We start from the raw sequence: 21,502 nt of genomic DNA, 5'->3' as shown, positions 1-21,502 counted from the left end.
TGGATATTCCCTGAAACGAGTTAGAAAAGCACAGGGCTGTCAAAGCAATTTAGAAAGGGAAAGTTGAAGTAAACATGGTGACTTTTTTTTTAAGCCTTAATGCTTGGAAGACCTGAATGTTACCCTACGTAGTGTATGCTTTTCATAGAACAGAAAGAAGTATTAGCTGGACGTCCAGCCCAATGCAAGAAGACTGCATGGGCATTTAAAGAAAACGCGTGGAAGTACCCTTAGATACGCTCTCAGCTCAAGCATGATACTCAACATGCACACCTAGCTCTAACCTTTTCTAGGCCGTCTTAGGTTCTGATTAAGGCAAAAAAATCCTTATGAAGTCCCATTACCAACTTGGAGTTGTCATCTTCTGTAATGGCACTGTCCTACTGCCCCGAGAGATCAGAAAGGCAGACAGACATGTTCTATTGTTCTTATGTTTCTATGTTCATGAAGATGGGGATTGATACTGTGAATTCATACTTTCCATAACTCTGTCCTTCTTGCTACTGTTTTGCTTCCTTACTCCAGCTGTAGAGTAGGAGCTAACCCCTGAATTTGAAGGACTCTTTGGACCTTTTGACTAATTTCTCCAGGAAAAGCCTCTTTCAGCCTTGTGCAAAGCACATGAAGGACTTTATTCTCCTTTGTTATGGAAAGATGGTTTCCAGCATTTTGCATGACTCAGTTTTCACTGAGAAAAGGAGACATAACAGAAATGACAAATAGTTCATGACTATTTCCACTTCCCCACCTGTCCTTTTGATTTATATATATATAAAAAGTTGTGATTTGATTATGATATGATTTGGATCTAAATGTATAAGACTAATGAAATCACAAGGCCTCTATTCAGCTGGGTCTAGAGCAATTATATCCAGTAAAACTGCTTGGTTATATACTTTATTCCTCTAAGGGCTTCTGTTCTTTAAAATACCACTTTCGTGGAAGAGTTTCTATCAAATAGAAGAAAAGCTGCGCACTTTGCCAATTCAGGGAGATAGTGGATTCAAAGTCTTGCTCACTTACCATTTGAAAGACTTATTGCCTGGTGAGCAATCTCACCAGGACTCACTCGTTTAAATTATCTACATTAATGGATGACCTGAAACCTAAAGAAGTCAGTCTGGCTTTCTCTTGCATAAAGCTTACTATCTAAATTCACTCCTGACTTGTGTGTTTGAAGGGAATGGGGCTTGGTTTTTTGCTTTTCTGACACTGACTAGTGTGGCTTTTGACTGCAAAGCTAAGAGTCACGCTGACAAACTGTATTCATGCAGTCCAAGCTGCCTGCATTACTTCTACATTACTTCTACAGAATGGGGAGAGTGGGAGTGTAAACTGGAGTATGGGAATGTAGGAACTAACCAAAATGTTTTTATCTTTAAATAGAAAACTTCCTTTGATAGTTTTAATTACACTCAGGCAGACAACATGCTGCTGTTGTTTGGGGAAGGGGGGTGGTAATTTCACTTCAGAACAGATTTGCTTACTTGTTTCCATTAGAACAGAACTTAAAGTATTTCTAGCTTTTAATTAGCAGGTTGGCAGCCTCCCTCGTAACTCTTTCACAAATTACTCTGGATGTTAAGGCTTAGTATAAATCAATCTGACATGATTGCGATGCGCTCTGTAGAGCTCCTGACAGCCACGAGGTGTCTCTACAAACTGTTCCAGAAAGGGTGTGAGTCTTGGTTAACAAACAAGACAAAACTGAAATTCAGTCTCTGCAGAAGCCTGTTTGTTTGTCTGTAGTTGTAAAAATTTTCTTTAATAAATGTCTCCTAAAAGAGAGAGTGCATGATCTTGTGTATCATGACAGCTCTATCCAAATAACTGAGCAGCACTAGTACCAGAGCAAATATATTTACACAGTCAAAGAATGGTAAAACAAGGGACTACATCTGGAAGTAGTAAAGGAAAACCTTAAATATGTTAGGAAAAAGTTCCAACAGTGGAAGTCACTTAGACAAAGGAATACGTTGCTAGTTGAGAATGCATGAGGCAACGCTAGAAAGAGGTGCTTCAGAGATGAATTTTGAATTTTATCATAACAACACGATTTGGCTGTGTCATCAAGAGCATTAAAACCCATGCTGATTCTCAGAACTTAAAATCTCATAATCCAAAACCTGTACCTGCAGTTGGGCAGCAGCAAAGCAAACACTAAATTCTTTTCTGCACAGAGCAAGTCATTAGGACCTAGAATACTGTTAAAATACAGGAAACAGAGCCTATGTCAGGGAGACGTCATTGTCCCAACAGTCACTGTGTCCAAGGAATTAGCCAACATGGACTTTTACTGACTGACTCTTTTAAACCTTATTCTGCACTTACCAGTCAAATATAACTATGCATAACTGAAACAGAATGGGAAACAGATACAGAAATTGCTTTAAAAACCAAGCAGCAAAGACAAAGAAGCATTGCAAGCAGAAGGCTAAACTTTTGACTCAAAAGCTGAACCAGGCAGCTGATCTCCTTAGTGATAGAACGAAGACACTTCTTGGGAGCAAAGAAAAAGATGAGGGACTGAAAGTCCAAAACCGTGACCACCTCTTCAATCTGTTTCCTCAAGTGAAAGGGTAAGTTGGTTGTCTGTGGTCCAAGGGTAAAGGCAAGAGATCTAGGTCATCTGAGCTACAAAGAACGAAGTCCTGGAGCTGCAAGAGGTGCAAGATCTGTATTTATACTACAGCCTATGTGGCTTCCATGTATGTGATTTTTATTTCTGAAATGAACGTCAAGCTAAGACAATCTAAGAGAGACCTCCCTGACGAAATGTTGAAGTGAAACTGCCATGTCCTACCATTTTGATCCAAAACTACTTCAAGAACAATGACTGCTCACACCATGCTCTGCTCACTACTAAATGTGAGCAGAGATCTGACCTGCTGGAAATCAGATAAAAATACATATTAAGTCTCCTATGGGCAAGAATAACTCGTAAGCTGTAAAGCACTATAACTTTCCTGATGTCTGTAAAGAACATATTCTATAGAGGTAAAGTCACCCTATCTCAAACAACCTGCTAGTCAGGCATCCTGGAGTTGGGTTAGAGAGCTCCCATCAAGGAACCACCTGAGGACTTTCTCCTCCGTTAACATATTCATCCAAAGCTGCTAAGAGACCTCCACCTTTGTTGCTTTCCACAGTTCAGCAGGGAACAACAATTGTATCTCAAGAAAAAAGTTAAGAATTCAGTCTTTTCTGTCTTTAATGTGTTGTTATGAACTAACAGCACAAAAATATCCGTTTGGGTCAGTCACCAGACTGTTGTTTTGCTGATGAGACTCCTGGGTTTTTCTAGCTTCACTTTAAATTTGAAATCGAGACATTTGAAGGAACTTTTTTTTTCCTCAAAATACAGATAATTACATGAGCACTGTTTCTGTTTAAAAAAAGCATTTTCCAAAAATAAATAGCTCTAATATCCTGCCCATCTTGCATGCAGAGAATTGAAGCACAAAGGGCCATGTCAGGATTGTCTCTGAGGCCCCAGACAAGTCTTGCCTCCTGCTAATACAGCTTGCCCGCAAGCACAGCCCTTGATAAGCTTGGAGAAGTGCATGTAGTGCTCATGGGATCCAAGTGGCCTGACTTCACGGATCACGTGAGTTATATCCTACATATGGAGAATGAGCAGGAGAAGAAAAAGTGCTGGGCTACTGCTCTTTCAGAGCTTCATATACCCACCAAGTCTTTGACTCATCCCACAACATTTTTAGACACTTAAAGTTTAATTTTCCTGGATTCTGCATAGTTATTCATTACCCATTCTGCAAGCCACATCCAGCTGCTGCTGTAGCAGCTTTGCAACTAGTCTACTGCACGCTGGGCAGAGCAGCCACAGGAGGTGACAGGAGTCGGGCGTAACTGCCCCTGTTCTCCATTCCCTCTGCCTTGCAGCACTGTCCATTGCATCCCACTCCGCAATCTTGCGCTGTCACAAGAGTCCTTGCCTTGAGCTTGCAGCTCTCCACTGCAGCAGACTCCAGTCTCAATGGTCCTATCTTGCTGTGGATTGAGTGGAGTAACCACTGGATGAGTAGATACCAGCACTGTGTAAGGCATAGGTAACAGAGCCCAGAAGGGAACCACCGAGCCTTAGTGGGACTCATTGGCCATGCCAACGGCCACTGGTCACTACCCTCTCAGTAATGCTGAAGACTCCGAAGAGAGGGCTAAAGTTTGACGCAAACAATTTTTCAGTTCAAATCTGATAATGGCCAACTCAGGATATTAAAAAGTGACAACAGGTAAACTGAATCACTGCTGGCTAATTCTTTACAGCCAGTGGCCTGAACTGCGTGTGAATCAATGGCACCTCTTGCATTTGGACAAGCTGAGGTAACCCGAGTCAGTTTAAAACACCTCCTTCACTTCAATCCTCCGTGTCTTACACTTGGACAACCCTTTCCTCTTCATAGACTCCTCAGAGAGTGCCATGACTTACACTACAAATGCACAAGGCAGATGGGGGTCAACATTACTCTCTCCTTACAGACAAGGGGTCCTGTTCAGGGATGCTTGCCAAACTGGTGGATGAACCCGGTCAGCACTGAGGCAAATGAGTTCTCATGAAAAGGAGGAGAACTAGACAAAAAAGACCAAGGACATACTCTTCCATTGATCCCAAATGTGGCAGGGAATTCAAAGGACTTCAGACAAGAAGAAAGACATGTTTGCTGAAATAAAAACAGTATTTTTACTTTTTTGATAAGCACGACGGATGATAAAAGGTCTGGGAAGGCATTTACTCCACACTGGAGTGCTGCTAAAGCCAGCATGGCAAGAGAATATAACCCTGTAAACATATGTTGTGTATTAGGTTCTGATCTGGCAGCTTGCCTTAATTTTGTTTTTTCAAGGCTCCAGCGAGTTCCAAATACACTTCCATGTTTGTGTTCCAGCAAACGAGTGAAAGGCAGAATGCTTGAGCGACGGGGACCCTGGAATACACTGGACTATAAATTAGCAAAAAAAAAAAGCCTCCATTAGTGCTGGCACATAAGGCAGAGGATGACAAAAATATCAGCAAATTCTTTTTTCTGTCCCTTTCTCTCAGCTTTTTCTTTTTCCAGTGTGCACTTCACAGCTGCTGAGAACTGTAACAGCTTTAGTCTCCTCTATTTTAACTATCAACATTGACAGAGGTGACAAGGGAACACCTTTCTAGGCAATTTTGTTACTCCCAACTCCCCACCAAAAAAGCACCCCACAGAGCATCCTCTCAATAGCAATTAGTCTGGGTCCCTGTAGGCACAGATGAAGAGATTCTTTCGAGAGGCGTTTTAGACTGCTCAGGATTGAGAGTTCCGGCTTATATAAATAAATACTGTTACAAGAAGCAAAGTTGATATGGATTTATGCAAGGAATGCATAGACTGACTAAGCAGTTTGATAATTAATGGAGTTGACAGGCACCTTCTAATAGTACACAAGTATGTGTAGACTGAATGGTTTCATATACGTGCTGATCCAAAGACAGTATTCATTTTTAACCCATTTTATACCTAATCACTCAGACAAAGGAAACACAAGCATTTTTTTCTTCTTGGGTATTAATCTTGACCTCCCAAAGCCTGATTATTGGGAAATAAATCCTTTGCGCTTACTACTATTGCAGACAACGAACCCGCAGTTGTCTTGTACAGGATGATTTTTTTCTTAAAGATTGTCTGAAGAATGAACTTTTGATTACTGTCTAGGCATTGATTACGTCTTTTATGTCCCACAGCTTAAATGCAGCAGTTTTGCTCTTAACAAAGAATTGAGAGCTTAGTTGCATGAGTTTGGGGAATTTCTGAAGAGACCCTCTTGGCTAATATGGAGTTTCTTTTATTATTGGCTTCCAAGCAAGCCAAACCACTGCTCCTACAAGCCCAGCTGCAGAAACTAAAGATGCTTAGTAAGTTCTTGAGCAAAGCACTGTCCCATCTGGCAGGAGATCATGATAATTCATTGTGCATGGAAGATACTGTGACATTTTGAACTGCACGGGGAGAAAGGAGTAGTATTGTAACTGCTCCCACACAGGAATGAGATACTCAATGTTTTCTCAATCTGGAGCAGGTTGAGAGATGAAGCCTTGATATGCTTCACAATTTCACCCCTCTTATAATCACAAAACAGGCACCCAACACATTTGTTTTATGGCCTCATACCCTAGACAATACGAAAATATTCTAAAGGTTGCCCCCATGGTAACCACCTATGGAAATAAGATTTGGTTAGTCTTTCCTTACCCATGCCCCCGCCCTCCTTTAGCGTGGAAATCAAAAGCCAGACCAAGCTGCCCTCTTTCTAGGGCCTATACCCTCCATAAAGGCATTGAGAGACTGGAAGGGGCTATATGAAAGTACATTGTCTCCAGTCATATTCAAGCTGTAGGTAATTGCAAAATACCTATTAAATTACCTCAGTTCTCCAGCAAGAGGTAGATGAACAGCCATATGGAGTTAGATTTGAGGTGTTTCAGGCCCATTATTCTATCCAGCCAATAGCTAAAAGCAGATGCCTAGGGAAGAATGTATTAAATATATCCCCTGTTAAAAGCCTTGTAGATGGGGCACAATTCTGCCGTCCTGTTGGGAACCCAGCAGCAGGTCAACTTGCTACGACTAATCAAACATCAAATGACACACTTCTGTGTGCTAACTGCCTCCTACCCCAACCCCAGCTGCAGCTGCCTTTGAAGAAAGGTGCAATGCCTTCTGCATGGATGTACATGCCGAATAAAGTCTTTTAAAGCATGTGAGAACGAAAGCTGTCATCAAAATGTACTGAGCAATTATGGGTTGAAGGTTGAACTATTATTACTTCATGCCCTCCCATTCCCCTACCCTCCAGGGTGGGAAGAAGGGGGGAGTATTATTCATTTGTATTCAAGCACTTCATTAATGTTTATAAGAGAATCCAAACATGCAAGCAAAACAAGGACGAAACACTCGCGCCAGACGTGTGATGCGATAAATGTCACTGGAGCAAATATTTAGGTCTGTTTACAGAGAGGCCTATTAAGTCCTTTTTGAAAAGCTGTGCAGTGTTGTGGCTTGGTCTCTGCCTAGCAGCTCCAGCGTAAACAAATGGAAGATGGCTAAGTCTCTCTCTCTCATTTTGTTATGACATCTGGAAACCTAAGGAGGTTGGGAGAAGCCAACTGGCTGCCCTACTGCAATGTCTAGCAACAGGGTCTGCTTGTTGAATGATGGCAGGACATGCAAAGTGGAACTGCTGAGTTCTCCAGCCTGTGCCAAAATCAATGGATTTTCAACACAATAATCCCTCAACAAAAGTTGTTGCAACACAAAAGCCTTTGGTTCATTGGTAATGATGCAATTCTATGCTCTCTGCCATTTTTAAAGATCATTTGTGTTTGAGAAAATCAGTTTCATTAGGGACTAAAATAGGGCGCAAAGACGGGTGGAGCTGCTCTATTCGCCAAGGGATGGAGATGTGTCCCATAATCCCTCGCCTCAAGAACTGTAGGTTCTGGAGTTTGCAATCAGCCTAGACTTCTGTAGATGTCCCCTTCACGTCACTATCTCATTGACTCTAGTCCCTCCACATACAAATATTTATTTTTCTAAGAGTAATAAATAAGTTGAAAGGGATAAGAGAAATTTATAGATGGACAAATCACAGTCTTAGCCTCAGATGTAATAACATATTTGGGATATTTCAGCTTCTGAAGTCATGCCTCAATTTCCAACACATTATGTAAGGCCTACAGATATAAAATAGTCCTATATGTATATATTAACAATCATTATCCAGATGCGCAGCTTGCTTCCTTTCTGTTCGGAAGGACTGGTGCTCAGACCATGCAGATGCACAGGACTCTATATAGTGATCTCTGGCGGTGCTGGCTGAACCAGGAAGGGAAAAGCTGGATCAAAACACTTTCAGTTTGAAACTCTCCTTCTGACTTAATGAGTTTAGTTCACCTTTTTCATGGCATCAAGAATTCAACTGAAACCACAAGTAACTCCACTCAGTCTTCTTTTTAAGCCTATCTAAATCACAAATAAATTAGAAGACTATTGACTAACTTTTTTTTCTTCCTAATTCTCTTAATGAATTATTTGGCTACACAAAACTCCTTTCTACATAAACCAGTGGGAAAGACACCTTGCCAAGTTTCAAGGACCACAGGGATACAGTTTTGGGTTCTAGGTTCAAGGACTGCATACTTGTTTAATTTGTTTTAACGGGAACCGCACTGAGCTTTACCCCAGAGAACGGAAGAACGGGTGCCAAGTCTTTTGGGATTCTCCCATTGGTATCTTCAAAGCTATACTCTCAAGTCTAAGTGATCTCAGCAAAACACACCCCTTCCTTCCCTGACTGATAGGGATGATGGATTACTAGACATGACAGTTGCTAAGCTTGTTTTTCTCTTAAAAATGTACAAGGCTCTGATACTTTGGCGTGTTGGAAGAACGGGAAAATGCATGTGACCACCCAATCGAACAATAAATAAACGTTGGTTGTCTCTACTGTATAACAGGGATCAATCTTTTCAGACTTAAACTTCCACAAGGAAAATTTTTTCTGGCTGACTTTTCCTTTTTAATTAGTCTCCCTGACTAATTCTTGCAGAAAATGCGTGACAGCTTAGTGGCTTGGTCTCAAACCGCAGTCCCTTCCATGATGCGGTTCAGCTGTACTCCCTGCTCTTGGTGTGTTTCACTACCCTTAATATACCAGACTCGGTAGGAGTGCCAGGCCTTGAAACCTTGTCAGTAGCATGCCGAACATCCACAGGGAAGAGAGAGGAATCCCTTCCTCTATTTTTGTTTAGCTACCTCCTGCTTCTCCACTAGAGCTAACCCTTGGGGTTATTTATGTTGCATGACCTTGAGATAAATGGCATTTGGCAGGCTGCCGGATGACTTTGTGTTTCAAATCAAACGTTCTCAGTTTCTCCCACTAACAATGGGAATAATTCCTGAATGCCTTTTTGGGGGTATTTCTTCGCATCTCATTGCCTGCCATGGAGTTCTTTGGTAAGTACGTCAGGGTTGGTGAACTTTAGCTTGACTTTCTTGTTGGACGCAAGTACCAAGTGATGTGTGTGGTTTTCTTCTGTGGTTTGGTGTGTGTGTGTGTTTTCTCTTTGTCCCAGAGTGTCTGTACTGCTGGTATTAGACTACAATTGTTCTATATAAAGCAAAGATCCCTTGAATGATCTGCCAAAGGCTTTATCTCTGAACAATCTTTGTCTGTACTTGCTTTGCCGTTAACCAGTTTTGACTCTACTCCGTAATGGCTAGGGTTGCTTTGCCTTAACTGATATATATCAAAGAGAACTGCTAAAATTAACTGCTCATGAACCGTGTCCAGGATGTTAGATTAACTCATCTAGAATCCTTCAGTGAACAAACTGATTTACGATGTGTTATGACATTGTTACTCGATGTGTTGCACAACAACTCAATTTTAAAAAATGAAGAGCGCTCCATTAATGAGAGATAAATCTTTCCAGTGTAATTCAAATGAATCTGCAACAGCTTTAGAGAGAGCATGATAAGAGATCTTGTGTGGGTTTTGGTGATTGTGTTTTGCATTCCTAGGGATATCTTCCACTGGGATCTCTTTGTCAGTAATGACAAAATCCATCCAAAGTATGCCAAAATATGACACCTTTTGGGAGATTATAGCTCTTTGTACTTCCCAAGACACAAAAGGATACTACTACAAGTGATTCTCAACAGCTAATACTTTCAGGTTTGAGAATGTACACCAAGCGCACCCAACTATGCTTTCTTCCAACTTCAGAGCCATAATTTGCTGAAGTCTGTACATGGTACGTCCCTTACAAGCTTATCCAGTCATAGTTAACACACAGCAAGTGCTGAAAGCAGTTAGTTTCTTTCTCAGAAAAAACACACCTTTATACATTAAGATATAAATAGAGTATTTTTTTAAAGCAAGCACTATTCCATTACTGGAACATGAACCAGTGTAAATGCTGACCTTAAATTATTAAGTTTCTAGAGCGTGTTTCAGATGCATACATGTTAAAGGCTCAGGTCTCTCTGGATACCCAGCTTCAACAAAAATGCCTTTGAAAGTGAGCTTGAATTATATACTGTACAGTATGTCTCATTTCACAGCCAAGCCACTTGAGTTAATAAAGAAAATCCTCCCTGGTCTCACACAATTAGCTGGGTAAAAAGCTAGTCAGTGCAAGTCTGCATAGAGAAACAAGCCAATCCATGAAGTCGAACAGTGTTTCATGCCTGTGAACGCCTGCTGCCTTGACCCTCTGAACTTCATCTCGCCACCAAAAGACCTGGATTATTTCAGGATGGTATAACCTGGTCCCATGGCCTGATGCTTACACCTTTAAGCAAAGAAAATCTCTCCCTGGTGTTCTGCAAATGGAAAGGAGAAATGCTGAAGGAACTGAACTTCAGTTTGCTTGCAGCTGTCTACCAACAGAGCACCCCAGTTGTTTGAAGGCCACGCCATATTAGAATTGTTTTGGCCATAACTTGATCCTAGAAACTTGAGTTTGATTCTATGTCTTAGTGAGTTATTTCCTTCAGCAAGCAAATAATGAGCTTTTTTGAGAATGTTCTTTCCAGCGTTTTCCTGTATTAATCAGGAAAGAAGGTCATTATGAAAAAAAAGGGCTTTCTGTATAGTTAACTCTTACAAAAACAATCATTTTGAGACCCTTCAGCATACTTGCGCCCCTCTTGCTCCTGTGATACCCCAAAAATAAAGAATTACCTGAGCTTGAAAGCAAACTACAAGTTAGCATCCCAGTTAGCTCCCAGTATGTCAGGACCAGCTCTTCACATGGTGTAAGGTTTAGCCCTTTTGCAGTTAATATTGCTATGATGATTTTACCAGAGCTTTAAAATCAATGGGACACATTGGGATGTGTCCCATCACACTTCAGTGTTGGAATAACATTAATCTCGATGATCATTTCTAAAATCGTAAATCAATCACATACCAGATATACAAAGACCTTCAAAAAGTTGGGCATGTTTCTCAAATCACCCTTTTATCCTCTCCCCCGCTGCTGACTCTGCAAACTCCTATACTGTGAGCATTTTGTCTCACATTTAAATAAATATTCCCCATCACTATTATGCTGTCACCTGTAATAGGAAAAGCCTGCAAGAAATCAAAGGAAAGCAAAATTTGTGCGGTGGCAGAAAGTGTAGAGAGGATAATCAGTCTTCATTGTGATTGTTAACAAAAGTGAGGGAGCCTAATGGAGACCTTGGATTTAATACAGTCTCTAAAATATTGACGGGATACTTTCAAGACATAGAATCTCCTACTTTAAAGAAATATTTTCCCTGTGTTCCTTGTAAGTTGACTTTTATTAAAATGGAAAGAGGTTTGAAAATAACTTAAAGATTTGTTTCCTTTTTCTCATTCCTTGGCTCATGAAGGCAGCCTGATGAATATCGCTTTGCTCTACAAAGGCAGCTTCTTCTCTGTTTTATGTATTGGGGATATCTGTGTCTCCCAACAGGTGCCTCAATACAAGAATTAGGGTAGAAGAAACAAGTTCGATGCAATCTGGGGAAAACATAAAGCATTTAGTGTTATTGCCTTAATTGTGTTGTTACAGCTAACATGTTGGTTATGACTGAATTGCTAGCTTTTCTCCATGCCCATCTCAATGAACCCTGTGATTTTGTAGGGATACCCAAGCATGAAGAACCTCTGGACTTGAATTCATTTGAAAGGTTCTGTGACTTCCACATTAACTGAGCCTAGGAAAAGAAGAAATCAGACCACTTTATTTTTCTTTTTTTACAATCCTTTCTCTATTTGCCAATAGGAGTTTCTGGGAATGGTTCAGTGTTATCCCCGGCTTCAAGGGGCGCTCTGGAATGAGTACAACGTATAGGATTTGATTCATACCAGTGGTCTTTCACATCTAACACTGCTACCCACTGGCATGGGCTGCAATCCTGATTTTGAAGAAGTCAGTAATAAAACTCTCTTTTGACATCTGCAAGACTCTTCAACCCTTGGTGTCGTTGCAGTGCCTGGACAGAGGTGATCAGCAGTGGTCCACTGATAATACATCTAACAACAATATTTCAGGGATGATGATTTTTTCAGGCATAACTGGCTTATGGGAGTCTATGTACAATGAGAAATGGGGTGTCTAGGCCTATGTTAAATGACCCTCAGACTGGAAAATCTAGGGCCTTTGATCTCATTCAAACTAAAAATACTTTTGCTAATGAGCCTCCTCAAGTCATACAACATCCATCCCAAAATGCTGAACACATGGTTTTAATTTACAGTTTTTAGCAACTTTCATTTATATTGTGCTAGAAGTCCTGAAATGACTTGCAGCAGAAGCTCTAAAAATTGGAAACCCAAATGGTAACGACTGCTGTTGGAATAACTAGTGATAAAAGCAGCAGTCATCTGTGCTAATTCCTGCTTGAGCTTCTGACACAGGTATTAACCATGTCACTTCTGATTCTCTGTGCATTTAAATGACAACTAGATCCAATAAACAATAACAATAACACAAGGCAGCTCTATTGTTCTCTTGAACACCAGAAAAAGCAAATCCATGGAGATGAATGAGACGCCATAACTACTAGCTGTTGTGACGGATACAACCAGTCATGCATTTTAGTTGCATGTCTGTTCCCACTCTGCAGAGAGCATAGCCTTGTTCCAATTCCAGTCCAAGAACTGAGATACTAAGTTCAAACACTGGTATCCGCAGTTTTAAGCTCAGGCACCAGTTTAATTTCTGGTCTCTCAAGCGAGCTGGAAACCATAATGCTTTATGGGTTACAGAAAGAGTATTAGGTTCACAAATTGTTGCAATGTTCAGAAAAATGTCTTAGTGATTGCAACCTATAAATAATTTGAGAGGTTCTGAAATATATCAAAGTTTTGTGACCAACCCACAGTGCTTTCTGCAGATTTTAAGTCTAGTAGCATTTAGGATCTGAATTGCTTGTCAGCTTGAAAGAGGGATTTACAAAAGTGTGTGGACACGAGAAAGATATGTTTCCCTGCAAAATAGGGCTCCTCTAACGCCGACTCTTCAAAGTTAAAAAAATGAAGTTCCCAAAACACTGGTCGTTGCTGAAAATCTCCATTTTTGTGCTATCCTAATCACTGTGCTCTGGGGAAGTCATTTCACAGTCCCTCATCCAAGCACGCAGGGAACCCCTCTAATAGGACCAAAAGATGAAAGAAATCACACCAATTTCATGTGGCTCAAAAAGTAACTCTGTGATTTCTTTTGCCTTTTACCTGTCTCATCAACTCCTAATGACAGTGAAGAGATTAATAAGGGTTTGCAGTGTAAAGCCTAGCACAGGGGAAACCTGTTATTTTACAGTACGTCCCTCTGAAGTTCCCAAATATGCTTTGCCAGGAGCCCTGCCACCGATCTCCATCTCCGCAGGAGTGCAAGGTGAATGAGTGCCCTTGCTTAAGATCATTTCTGGCCTTCTCAATGCAGGAATCTCTGACTAGCCTGAATGATGTGGGCTGGCTTTATAACGTGGATTGCTACTCACTAGGGAGCTGAGGGGAGGCTGTTAAAGACTTTCTGAGGACTGTAGGTTGCACTATACTTGAAGTTGAGGTTTTTAAGGTCAATGGTTCGTTCTGTTTATAAGCAAAGCACTCTGGGCCCGGGGCAGGATCCTGACTGCTGTTGCAACAGCATCAGAAACTGACAGCAGACAACAAACAGAGAGAAAATCATCACTGTGGAAATATCATTTACTGAAGAGCGGGGTATTTTGCACTTACTGGGTGAGCAGCTCGGAGGTGGCAAACTGCTCCAGGGAAGACCCCACAGGGATTTGAAAGCAGTGTTAGTGCCTAAGTACGGGGATGGATTTGGGTCATCTGTCCCTCTTCTGATCCCCTTCCCCGAAGCAGAGCTCGGGGAGTAAATCTCCTCCAGGGAGCAAAGCGCGTGCCCGGGTGCTCCCCGCGCCTCTCACGCTGCAGCGGTACCAGGGCTCCCTGCTGCCAGGACCAGGCATCGCTGGAGCCAAAGAGACCACGCTCTGACCTCAACTCACCTCCTGCCACACACACAGTAAAAAATGGCACAATTTTGCAATTTGACTTCTATACGTTGGTAACGTTCAGCTGCCTCAAACAGCCTTTTTCGCCGCTGTTTTCTGGGGGTTTGTTCCTGTTAAAGCCCATCTACAAAGATGCAATTCCTGCCTGAAAACGATCACAAGCAGCACCCATAATTTTGCAAACAAATTAACGAGCAGAGTCCTCTTCAGATCTGCTCGTGGGAGTCAGGTACACCTGTCCTGGGCTTGGATCTTACCAAGGGAGGTGTGAAGGATCAGAGGGAAAGGAAAGGCTTATATCTAACCTGTTCTACAAACACTTCTTGCAGTTGTATACACAATAAATACAATAGATGAATTGCCAGCTGCCCCTCAAGCCATCATTAACTAACTGGCTTTTTTCTTAATAGGCATCAAATGCCAGGGTGGGCCTTTCAAGGGGGCTGTGGTGAAGAAGCACACAGTAACTGGTTGTAAAGAGCAACACGTACAGTTAGTTACAGCTATAAAACGTCAGCTGCTGATCCTTTCAGGTGTTACTGTGACTACTGTAGTTTTAATACCTACATAGTTTCACCCTCAACAGTTCCCCTAGTAAAGACGTAAAGCAGCTCCACTAGTATTCAAAGGGAGTTAAATGGAAGGATTTCTATTTCTGCTGTATGAATTTCTACCCCAAGGTTAATTTTATTGGGGGAATTTTTTTACCCCAGGGTGTGGAGGGGTAAAGGGGGTGATAGTTTAATTAAAGCCAGCAAGCTGAAAACTATGTGCACTATGTATAACTATGTATAATCAAACCGCTTAACAACATTTCTTTCCACAATTTTCAGCAATCGAAAGAAATGATACTAACCTATTTTTGATGACTTTTCATGAAGCCTGAAATTTTTGGAAGCAAAAAGGCATGATTTCTATTAGGCAAAACCCACTTTTCTTTAAAAAAGATAAAAAATGAATTAAAAAAAATCAATAATACTCCCTCAAATAAACTACACAGACTGTCAAAAGTCAACTAGCTCCGAAACTTTAATCCGGTTCGGAAAACTTTGAGCCTGAATCTTTCATTAGTATAAACAGGCAAATTTCCCTTGAAGTCATTTATACTAGTCCCTGTCAGCTCCAAGAATCGCAGCTTTGTGATCACAGAAATGTTTAATTTTTCAAGGGGATAGCGGAGATGGAATAGCAAGTCCAGGCCGTGGCCCTGTCTGTGTATTACTGTGCTGTGCTGTTTTGCCACTGAATGTCCAGCTTCAAGACTGCAGATCTGTCAGTGACCAAACGTGATGGACCACCCATCGGCCTTTTATTAAACAGCACTTGTTCCCCCTCTAATCCTATCACTAGAGTAATCAAAGCTGCCATGTCCCAGGGTTTGATGGAACAGCAGGACCTGGGAAATGAAGACTGATTTTGTTAACAAAGTCATTCCTGCCCCTTGAATGCTGTCTCATTGGCAGAAAGCAGGGAGACGAGGTTTATTTGTGCAGAGAATGAGGCGGCAGAGAAATGAAAGGGGAAGAATGGTGAAGTGTGAAGTTTAATCTGGCACCGTCTAAGGTTTCTTTCTTTGAGGCCGTCTCTGATCCAATCAACACCGGTTTGATATTTAACATCTCCCCCTGCAGTTGGAAATGATACAGGCCGGAGAAGACTCGAGTCAGGGCTTCGCAAGCCCCGACCAGCACAGGGAGAGAAAAGGGGGTGCTGGCGGCTCCCCTCCGGCCTGATGGCTTCCCTACCGACAGGTCAGGATGGAATCCGGCCCTGACAGAAAATCCCCCTCACAAACCTTGGGATTAAAGGCATCTGGCACGGGCTAAACGCAGATTCTCCCTGAAGAGCACGAGCTCGGGATGGGACGGGAGAGGGGTTTTATTTCTTACTTGGAGGAAGGGATATCAACACCGTCTCGATCTGGGGATCCTGCTGAGAGACAGGATCAAACACGAGCGAGAGCTACCATCCACCTCCCCAGGGCAGAGCGGTTTGGGTAGAGGAGTAAGACCTTCCCCTTGCTGACCACACAGTGGGGACACGACACTGCCCGAGGGCGCTCACCCCTGGGGCCGAGCGGGGGTCCCAGAGCAGCCCTGGGCGATCAGGACAGACCTGAGCAGCTGTAGGAGTCACCGTCACCGTCCTCCTTACTCCAGTGACAGTATATGTCAGCCTGGGGAGAGCTTTTCACCACAGACCTGTGTGAGGGTCACAGAGGATGGGAAAGCTTAACCCTCTCCCAAGCTGGCCCTCACAGGACGCATGGACGAGTCCTCACGGCCTGTCATGGCCCCCGCTGCAGTGCCTCTGCCGGTATCCCCACAAGAGAAGGCCCTGAACGCCATCCGCCCCTCACCAGCTCCTCTCAGTCCTGGCCCACTTGATTTTGCAGTTTCTGGCCACTCTGTAAATAAACATCTGTGCTGTCAGACAGAAAAGTTGTCTGCTGCTTCTTCTTTGTATGCCTCTCAGCTCCTTCTGTCCCACCTTCAGTGAAAACCCTGAAACTTCGTATACCAAGGAGCGGTGAAATTTCAATCTGCCCCAAACCTGATCTGAATTCCCCTGTTGCCAGGCTCCCAATCCAGCCTTTTGCTGCGATTCAGACACCCCGCCACCAGCTATGTAATACCCGGGGCCCGGACTTTGTGTGACCAGCAGCTGCCGGAGTCCCAGGGGAGCGAGGATGCTCCCTCCACGAGCCGTGCAGGAAAGCAGCCGGTCAGCGGGAGAGGAGGGCGACCGGAGCGGTGCCAGTTTGGGAGAGCGGCACGAAACACCGAGCAGAGATTTCAGGGGGATCGGAGCATCAAACTACAAAGTTTCTGGGTTTACAATAGAAAACAATGCGCCGTGCTCTACCTGCAAGAGCTGGCTCTCCAGGAAGCAGCCAATTATATGGGCCACCTTAATCTTTTCATCCGGCTAAGACAATCAACATTTCAAAGCGACGCACAGAACGTTTCAAAGATCGTTCCTGGTCAAAAATGCAAGTGTATCCACTTTCTTTCAGAGCAGATCAAAACCAAGTACCACGCCGAGACCACTCCTAGGTTTCCTCCTCCTCACGGTATCAGATTAACAGATTTGGTGCATGTAGTCAGATTAAATATTTGCAGTAGCACAAAGCTGCCTTTGAGGGGAAGAAGTAAAAAAAAAGCTTTTTTCTTTTTTAATTTGCTAAGGGCAAAAATACTGGACTTTGGGGACGGGGGAAACAAAAGCATTGACATGATTCAGCAAGGCACAGTTTTAAAACTTGAATTCTGAATGCAGAAAGTACGTGCAGTATTCCCGTAACAGTAATGCTGAAAACAGGTAAAAACTGCTGATGCCCTTAGCAGATTTGGGACCGTAATTTATCACAGATGTTCTCATCAAACTGTGCAAACACCCTACAAGACAAAAGCTACTCAATTTCTGATTTCCATTTTAGTGTGTTTTAATTACGTGTTGCTTAAGGAAGGCTCCAAGACCTGGAATTGGGAGGTGAAACCTAGCAATAGTAATCCACTCCACTAAATTAGCACAGTAATACACCAAGCAGTAGGACTGCCAGACGATGTGATAACATTACAAATTACTATTGTTAAACAACTAGCCAGGTGTCAGGATGCATGAAATCTAGAGGAAGCAAGAAAATAAATATCTGTTTTGTTTTGTTTTATTTTGTCTCGTGTTGTTCTGGTGGCCTTGTACCCAGAAAAAGCTTCAATCTAGGAAAAATCCTCCTGAGCATTGATCTATTTTAGCAGCAATGTCAATTCTCTGTAATAATTCGGATGTGATGTATTTTTTTAATCAGCACAAACTTTTTGCATAAATGATTGTCCTTTACATGCCAATAGCAGCAATACCTTTGCTGTTCTTTTTTAGATTATTGTAGCAAAACGAAGGGGAAATTTTTGTTTCTATTTAAAATTTAGCGAATGAGAGAAAAACAGAATTATGGTAAGAGCAGCAGTGAGTTTTGTACTCTGTCCCTTTTCTTTTCTCTGTCGCTCGCTCGCTCGCTCTCTAAAAAGAAAAAAAATGTAATATGATTCACATTTAAAAGGTTTCCAAGCGGTACATTTTTAACCAAGTGCTTTCATGTGCTTGATTCTAACTGCCATTTTTGACCTAATACAACCAAATGCTATTGGATGTCTGGAATGGTTAATTATTTTTACCTCACCTTAAAGACGGGGTTCAACAGAGAGGATAGGCACTTAAACCTTTCAAACAGAACAGGGTAAAACGAATTCCTTGCTTTGCGTGTGTGTAAATTAATGCAAAGGTCCTAAGGGGCTTCCTTTTAATTATTTTTGTTGATAAACAAGAAAATCCCTCCAAAAGCGTATGCGACCAATCTTCTCCTCTGAAGGCTGTATGCAGAGTTAGGCTTCTAGTTGAAATATCGGATGAACCAAATGTTAGTGAAAGCCAGACGTTTTCCCCTTAAAACCGTTCCCACTGGACTTCAGGGGAGAAGGGGGTGAAGGCACTCTAAGGACATTTTAATCACACCAAAGATCAGTCCTTTAACCCTTACTGCCACATCACCCAGATTTTTTTTTCTCAAACTAGGACAGTAAGATAAAGCTGGAAATAGGCTGATCCAAAATTAATGATGAAAAGCAGGTTAAAAACGAAATATCATAGCAGTAACTGACACCATCTTAAATTTCCCCTGGATTATTTGTTTTCTTCTACACACATTCATTTCCTGAATTTCTAGTAAATCTGATTTCATATAAACAGTTTCACAAAGCAAAGTCAATAGCTGTGACTGTGTTCCTGATTAATCCACTGAAATGAAATAGATCGCATGGCTTAGTATTTGGTTGTTTAAAGCTAAATCCACTGAAAGAATTTGGGAGTCCAGTTACACCAATAACTTTTGCGTCTTAATCTACATCCTTTTCTTTTTGCTGAACTTTACCTGTTCTAAAATGAAAAAAATCCATGCAGATTGCACACTTAATTTCCCCCAGTACATGAGGCAACGTGAGCCAGTTTGTTTTGACCTGGAGTGACTACTAAAAAGACGACGAACAGTTTGCATGTACTTAAATCTATTTGAACAATGTTGAAATTTTTTTTCATTGTTCATGCTTCATCCTCTTCCTGACAAGTACAACAGAGCTGCTTTACTTAAAAACAAACAAACAAACAAAAAGCACTTTTTAACCAGCTCCGGGACAGAACGGGAGGCGTGGAAGTTTCCCTCACAAGTGGCAAGCCAGCGGACACACAGATTCACACCCTGGACATTTGCCTCTCAAATAAATAATACACGATAAACTCGCTGCGCACATTGCGGGATTTTTGCAGGCAGCACAGATCGGCGCGATGGAGAACGGGCAGCCCAATGCAAAGGCTGCTGAGGCCCGCGAGTGACCCACCCTGCTGCAACGGGCTTGGGGTTTGCCCCACAAACCAACTGAAAGGCGAGGAGACCGGGCCCTACCTCTGGGATAAGCCACGAGGCACAGGAGCCTCCTTACCTGGGAGAAGTTGAGCCCGTTCAGCGGGTGGCACTGCTCCTCCACCCTCTCCACCGCACCCGTCGTCTTCTTCATCCTCTCGGCCTCCTGGGCGAGGTAGAGATCGAGCACCGGCACCCCTCTGGAGCGGATGTCCGTCTCTGTCAAGGAGTTCACCATGAGCATCACCCAGACGGGCCTCTTGCGCTCCCAGTTGCCGGCGATGGCGTTGAAGAGGTAGTCGGCGTAGAGCCCTTTGCCCCGCTGGTCCGGGGTCATCCAGTGGGGCAGCATCAGCTTGATGTAGTCCAGGTGGCGTTTGAGGCGGCGGTACAGCTCCCGTGGCAGCACGTCCTGCAGGTTCTCCCCATGGGGCAGCATCTGGCAGCTCGCCAGCCCCGAGATGGTGTAGGGGTCGGTGAGGTCCAGCTCGAAGTAGACGCTGGAGCTGGCGTGGAAGGCGGCCTTGGAGTTGTCGGGGATGAAGTCCCACACCCGCGTGTAGGGCACGTGGATGGTGCCGAAGAGATAGGCGGGGGGGTCGCGGCGGATGGTCCAGAGGAAGGAGTTGAGCTCTCCTTGCTGAGGGAGGACAGTGGGGGCTGGTCAGTGGTGGAGGGGCAGAGGGGCAGGAGGCAGCCCACGGGGGGAACACTGCCCTCGGGGGGTCCCTCTCCCCCATCTCCCCGCACAAGCCCTTGCGGGCTTGGAGCAAGCAAAGCCCAGGGGCACGAAGAGGCCCGCGCAGGGCAGAGTCCCGCGTGCCCCCGCTCTCCCCCACGGGCGCCCACCCAGCCTCCGCATCCCTCCGGACATGCACCCGGCGGAGGGGCCCCCTCCGCGCGGGCGTGCGCGCTGGCCGGCACACCGCACCCCTCACGGGGGACACGCGGGGCAGCGCCACACCTGCGGGGACACGCGCGTCCGCGTGGGCCGGGCGCACACGCACGGAGGGGGGGTCCCTCTCCCCGCGACCCCGCTCCGCGACCCCCCCCCCCACCTCCGCGCCCCGGCGGCTCCCGCGGAGCGCCGCGGCCAGCCGCGCATCCCCGAGCGGCCGCGCCCCCCGGCCCGGCCCAGCCCGGCCCGGCTCACCGAGCGGGGCAGGTCGCACTGCCCCGTGTCCATCTGCTCCCGCCGGGCCGCGGCGTCGGGCAGGAACCCCCCGAAGACGAAGCAGATCAGCGTCAGGTTGAGTTGCATCCCGCTTCCTCTCGCTCTCCTCTCTCTCCTTCCCAGATGAGCCTTTTTGGATTTCTAGGATCTTTTTTTTTTTTTTCCCTCCCCCTCCTCCTGCTCTTCCCCCTTTTTTTTTTTGCTTTTTTTTTTTTTTTTATTCAAACAAACTTTGCCAGTCCCATCTGCATCTGACAAGTGCAGGGGGAAGGACTGGCCGCCCCCTCCCTCCCATGCTCTCCCCCCTCCCGCCCTTTCCCACCCCCACCCCCTCTGGCTCCGGGCTTGTCAGAGGCGCTGGATGCTTTGGGGAGGACGGTTCTCATCGCCAGCCTCCGCCATGCTTTGATTTTGCAGACCGGAGAAGCTCCCTTCCCGCCCCGCCGGTTCGGGAGGAGGTTGGGGGGGGGGAATAGCCAGAAAATAAAAAAGTAAAAAAAAAGTAATTTTTTTTTTTTAAATTCGGCGGCCAAGAGGGGCTCCCGCGGCGCCCCGGGAAAGGCGGGCGCTGCTCCGCGGGGCGGCGGCGCACACCGCACCGGGGAGGCCGAGCTCGGGCTCCGGCGGAAAGTTTCGCGCAGCCGCCCCGGCCCGCCCGCGCCTCCCGCCGCCGCCGCCAGGGGCCGCCGCCAGGGGGCGATCGCGGCCCAGTGCAGCCGCGCGGCGGCCGCGGCTGAAGGGCAGCGGCGTTCCCGCCTCGCCCGCCGCCCCTCAGCCACGGCGGCACCTGCGTGGCCCTTCCCGCCCTTTAAACGCTAAAAGCAGAAAATGGAAAAGTTTCGGCATTCCCGCACTCAAAAAATG

The 21,502-nt window shown here is 44.6% G+C and overlaps 1 protein-coding gene across 1 annotated transcript in view; it reads right to left on the bottom strand.

Annotated features, from left to right (window-relative positions):
• Positions 1–20,851, bottom strand: part of TRABD2B (TraB domain containing 2B) — a 292,528-nt gene extending 271,677 nt beyond the window's left edge. Inside the window, exons 1-2 of the mRNA XM_075157035.1 lie at positions 20,618–20,851; positions 19,544–20,104 (exon numbers count right to left, since the gene is read on the bottom strand). Coding sequence (XP_075013136.1) covers positions 19,544–20,104; positions 20,618–20,725 — 669 coding nt within the window. The 5' untranslated portion in view covers positions 20,726–20,851. The remainder of the gene's footprint in view (positions 1–19,543; positions 20,105–20,617) is intronic.
• Positions 20,852–21,502: the final 651 nt, after the last annotated feature.

The sequence above is a fragment of the Calonectris borealis genome, chromosome 8 (genome assembly GCF_964195595.1).
Source record: "Calonectris borealis chromosome 8, bCalBor7.hap1.2, whole genome shotgun sequence".
Classification (NCBI taxonomy): domain Eukaryota; kingdom Metazoa; phylum Chordata; class Aves; order Procellariiformes; family Procellariidae; genus Calonectris; species Calonectris borealis.
This window is presented reverse-complemented; position numbering and strand designations above follow the sequence as displayed.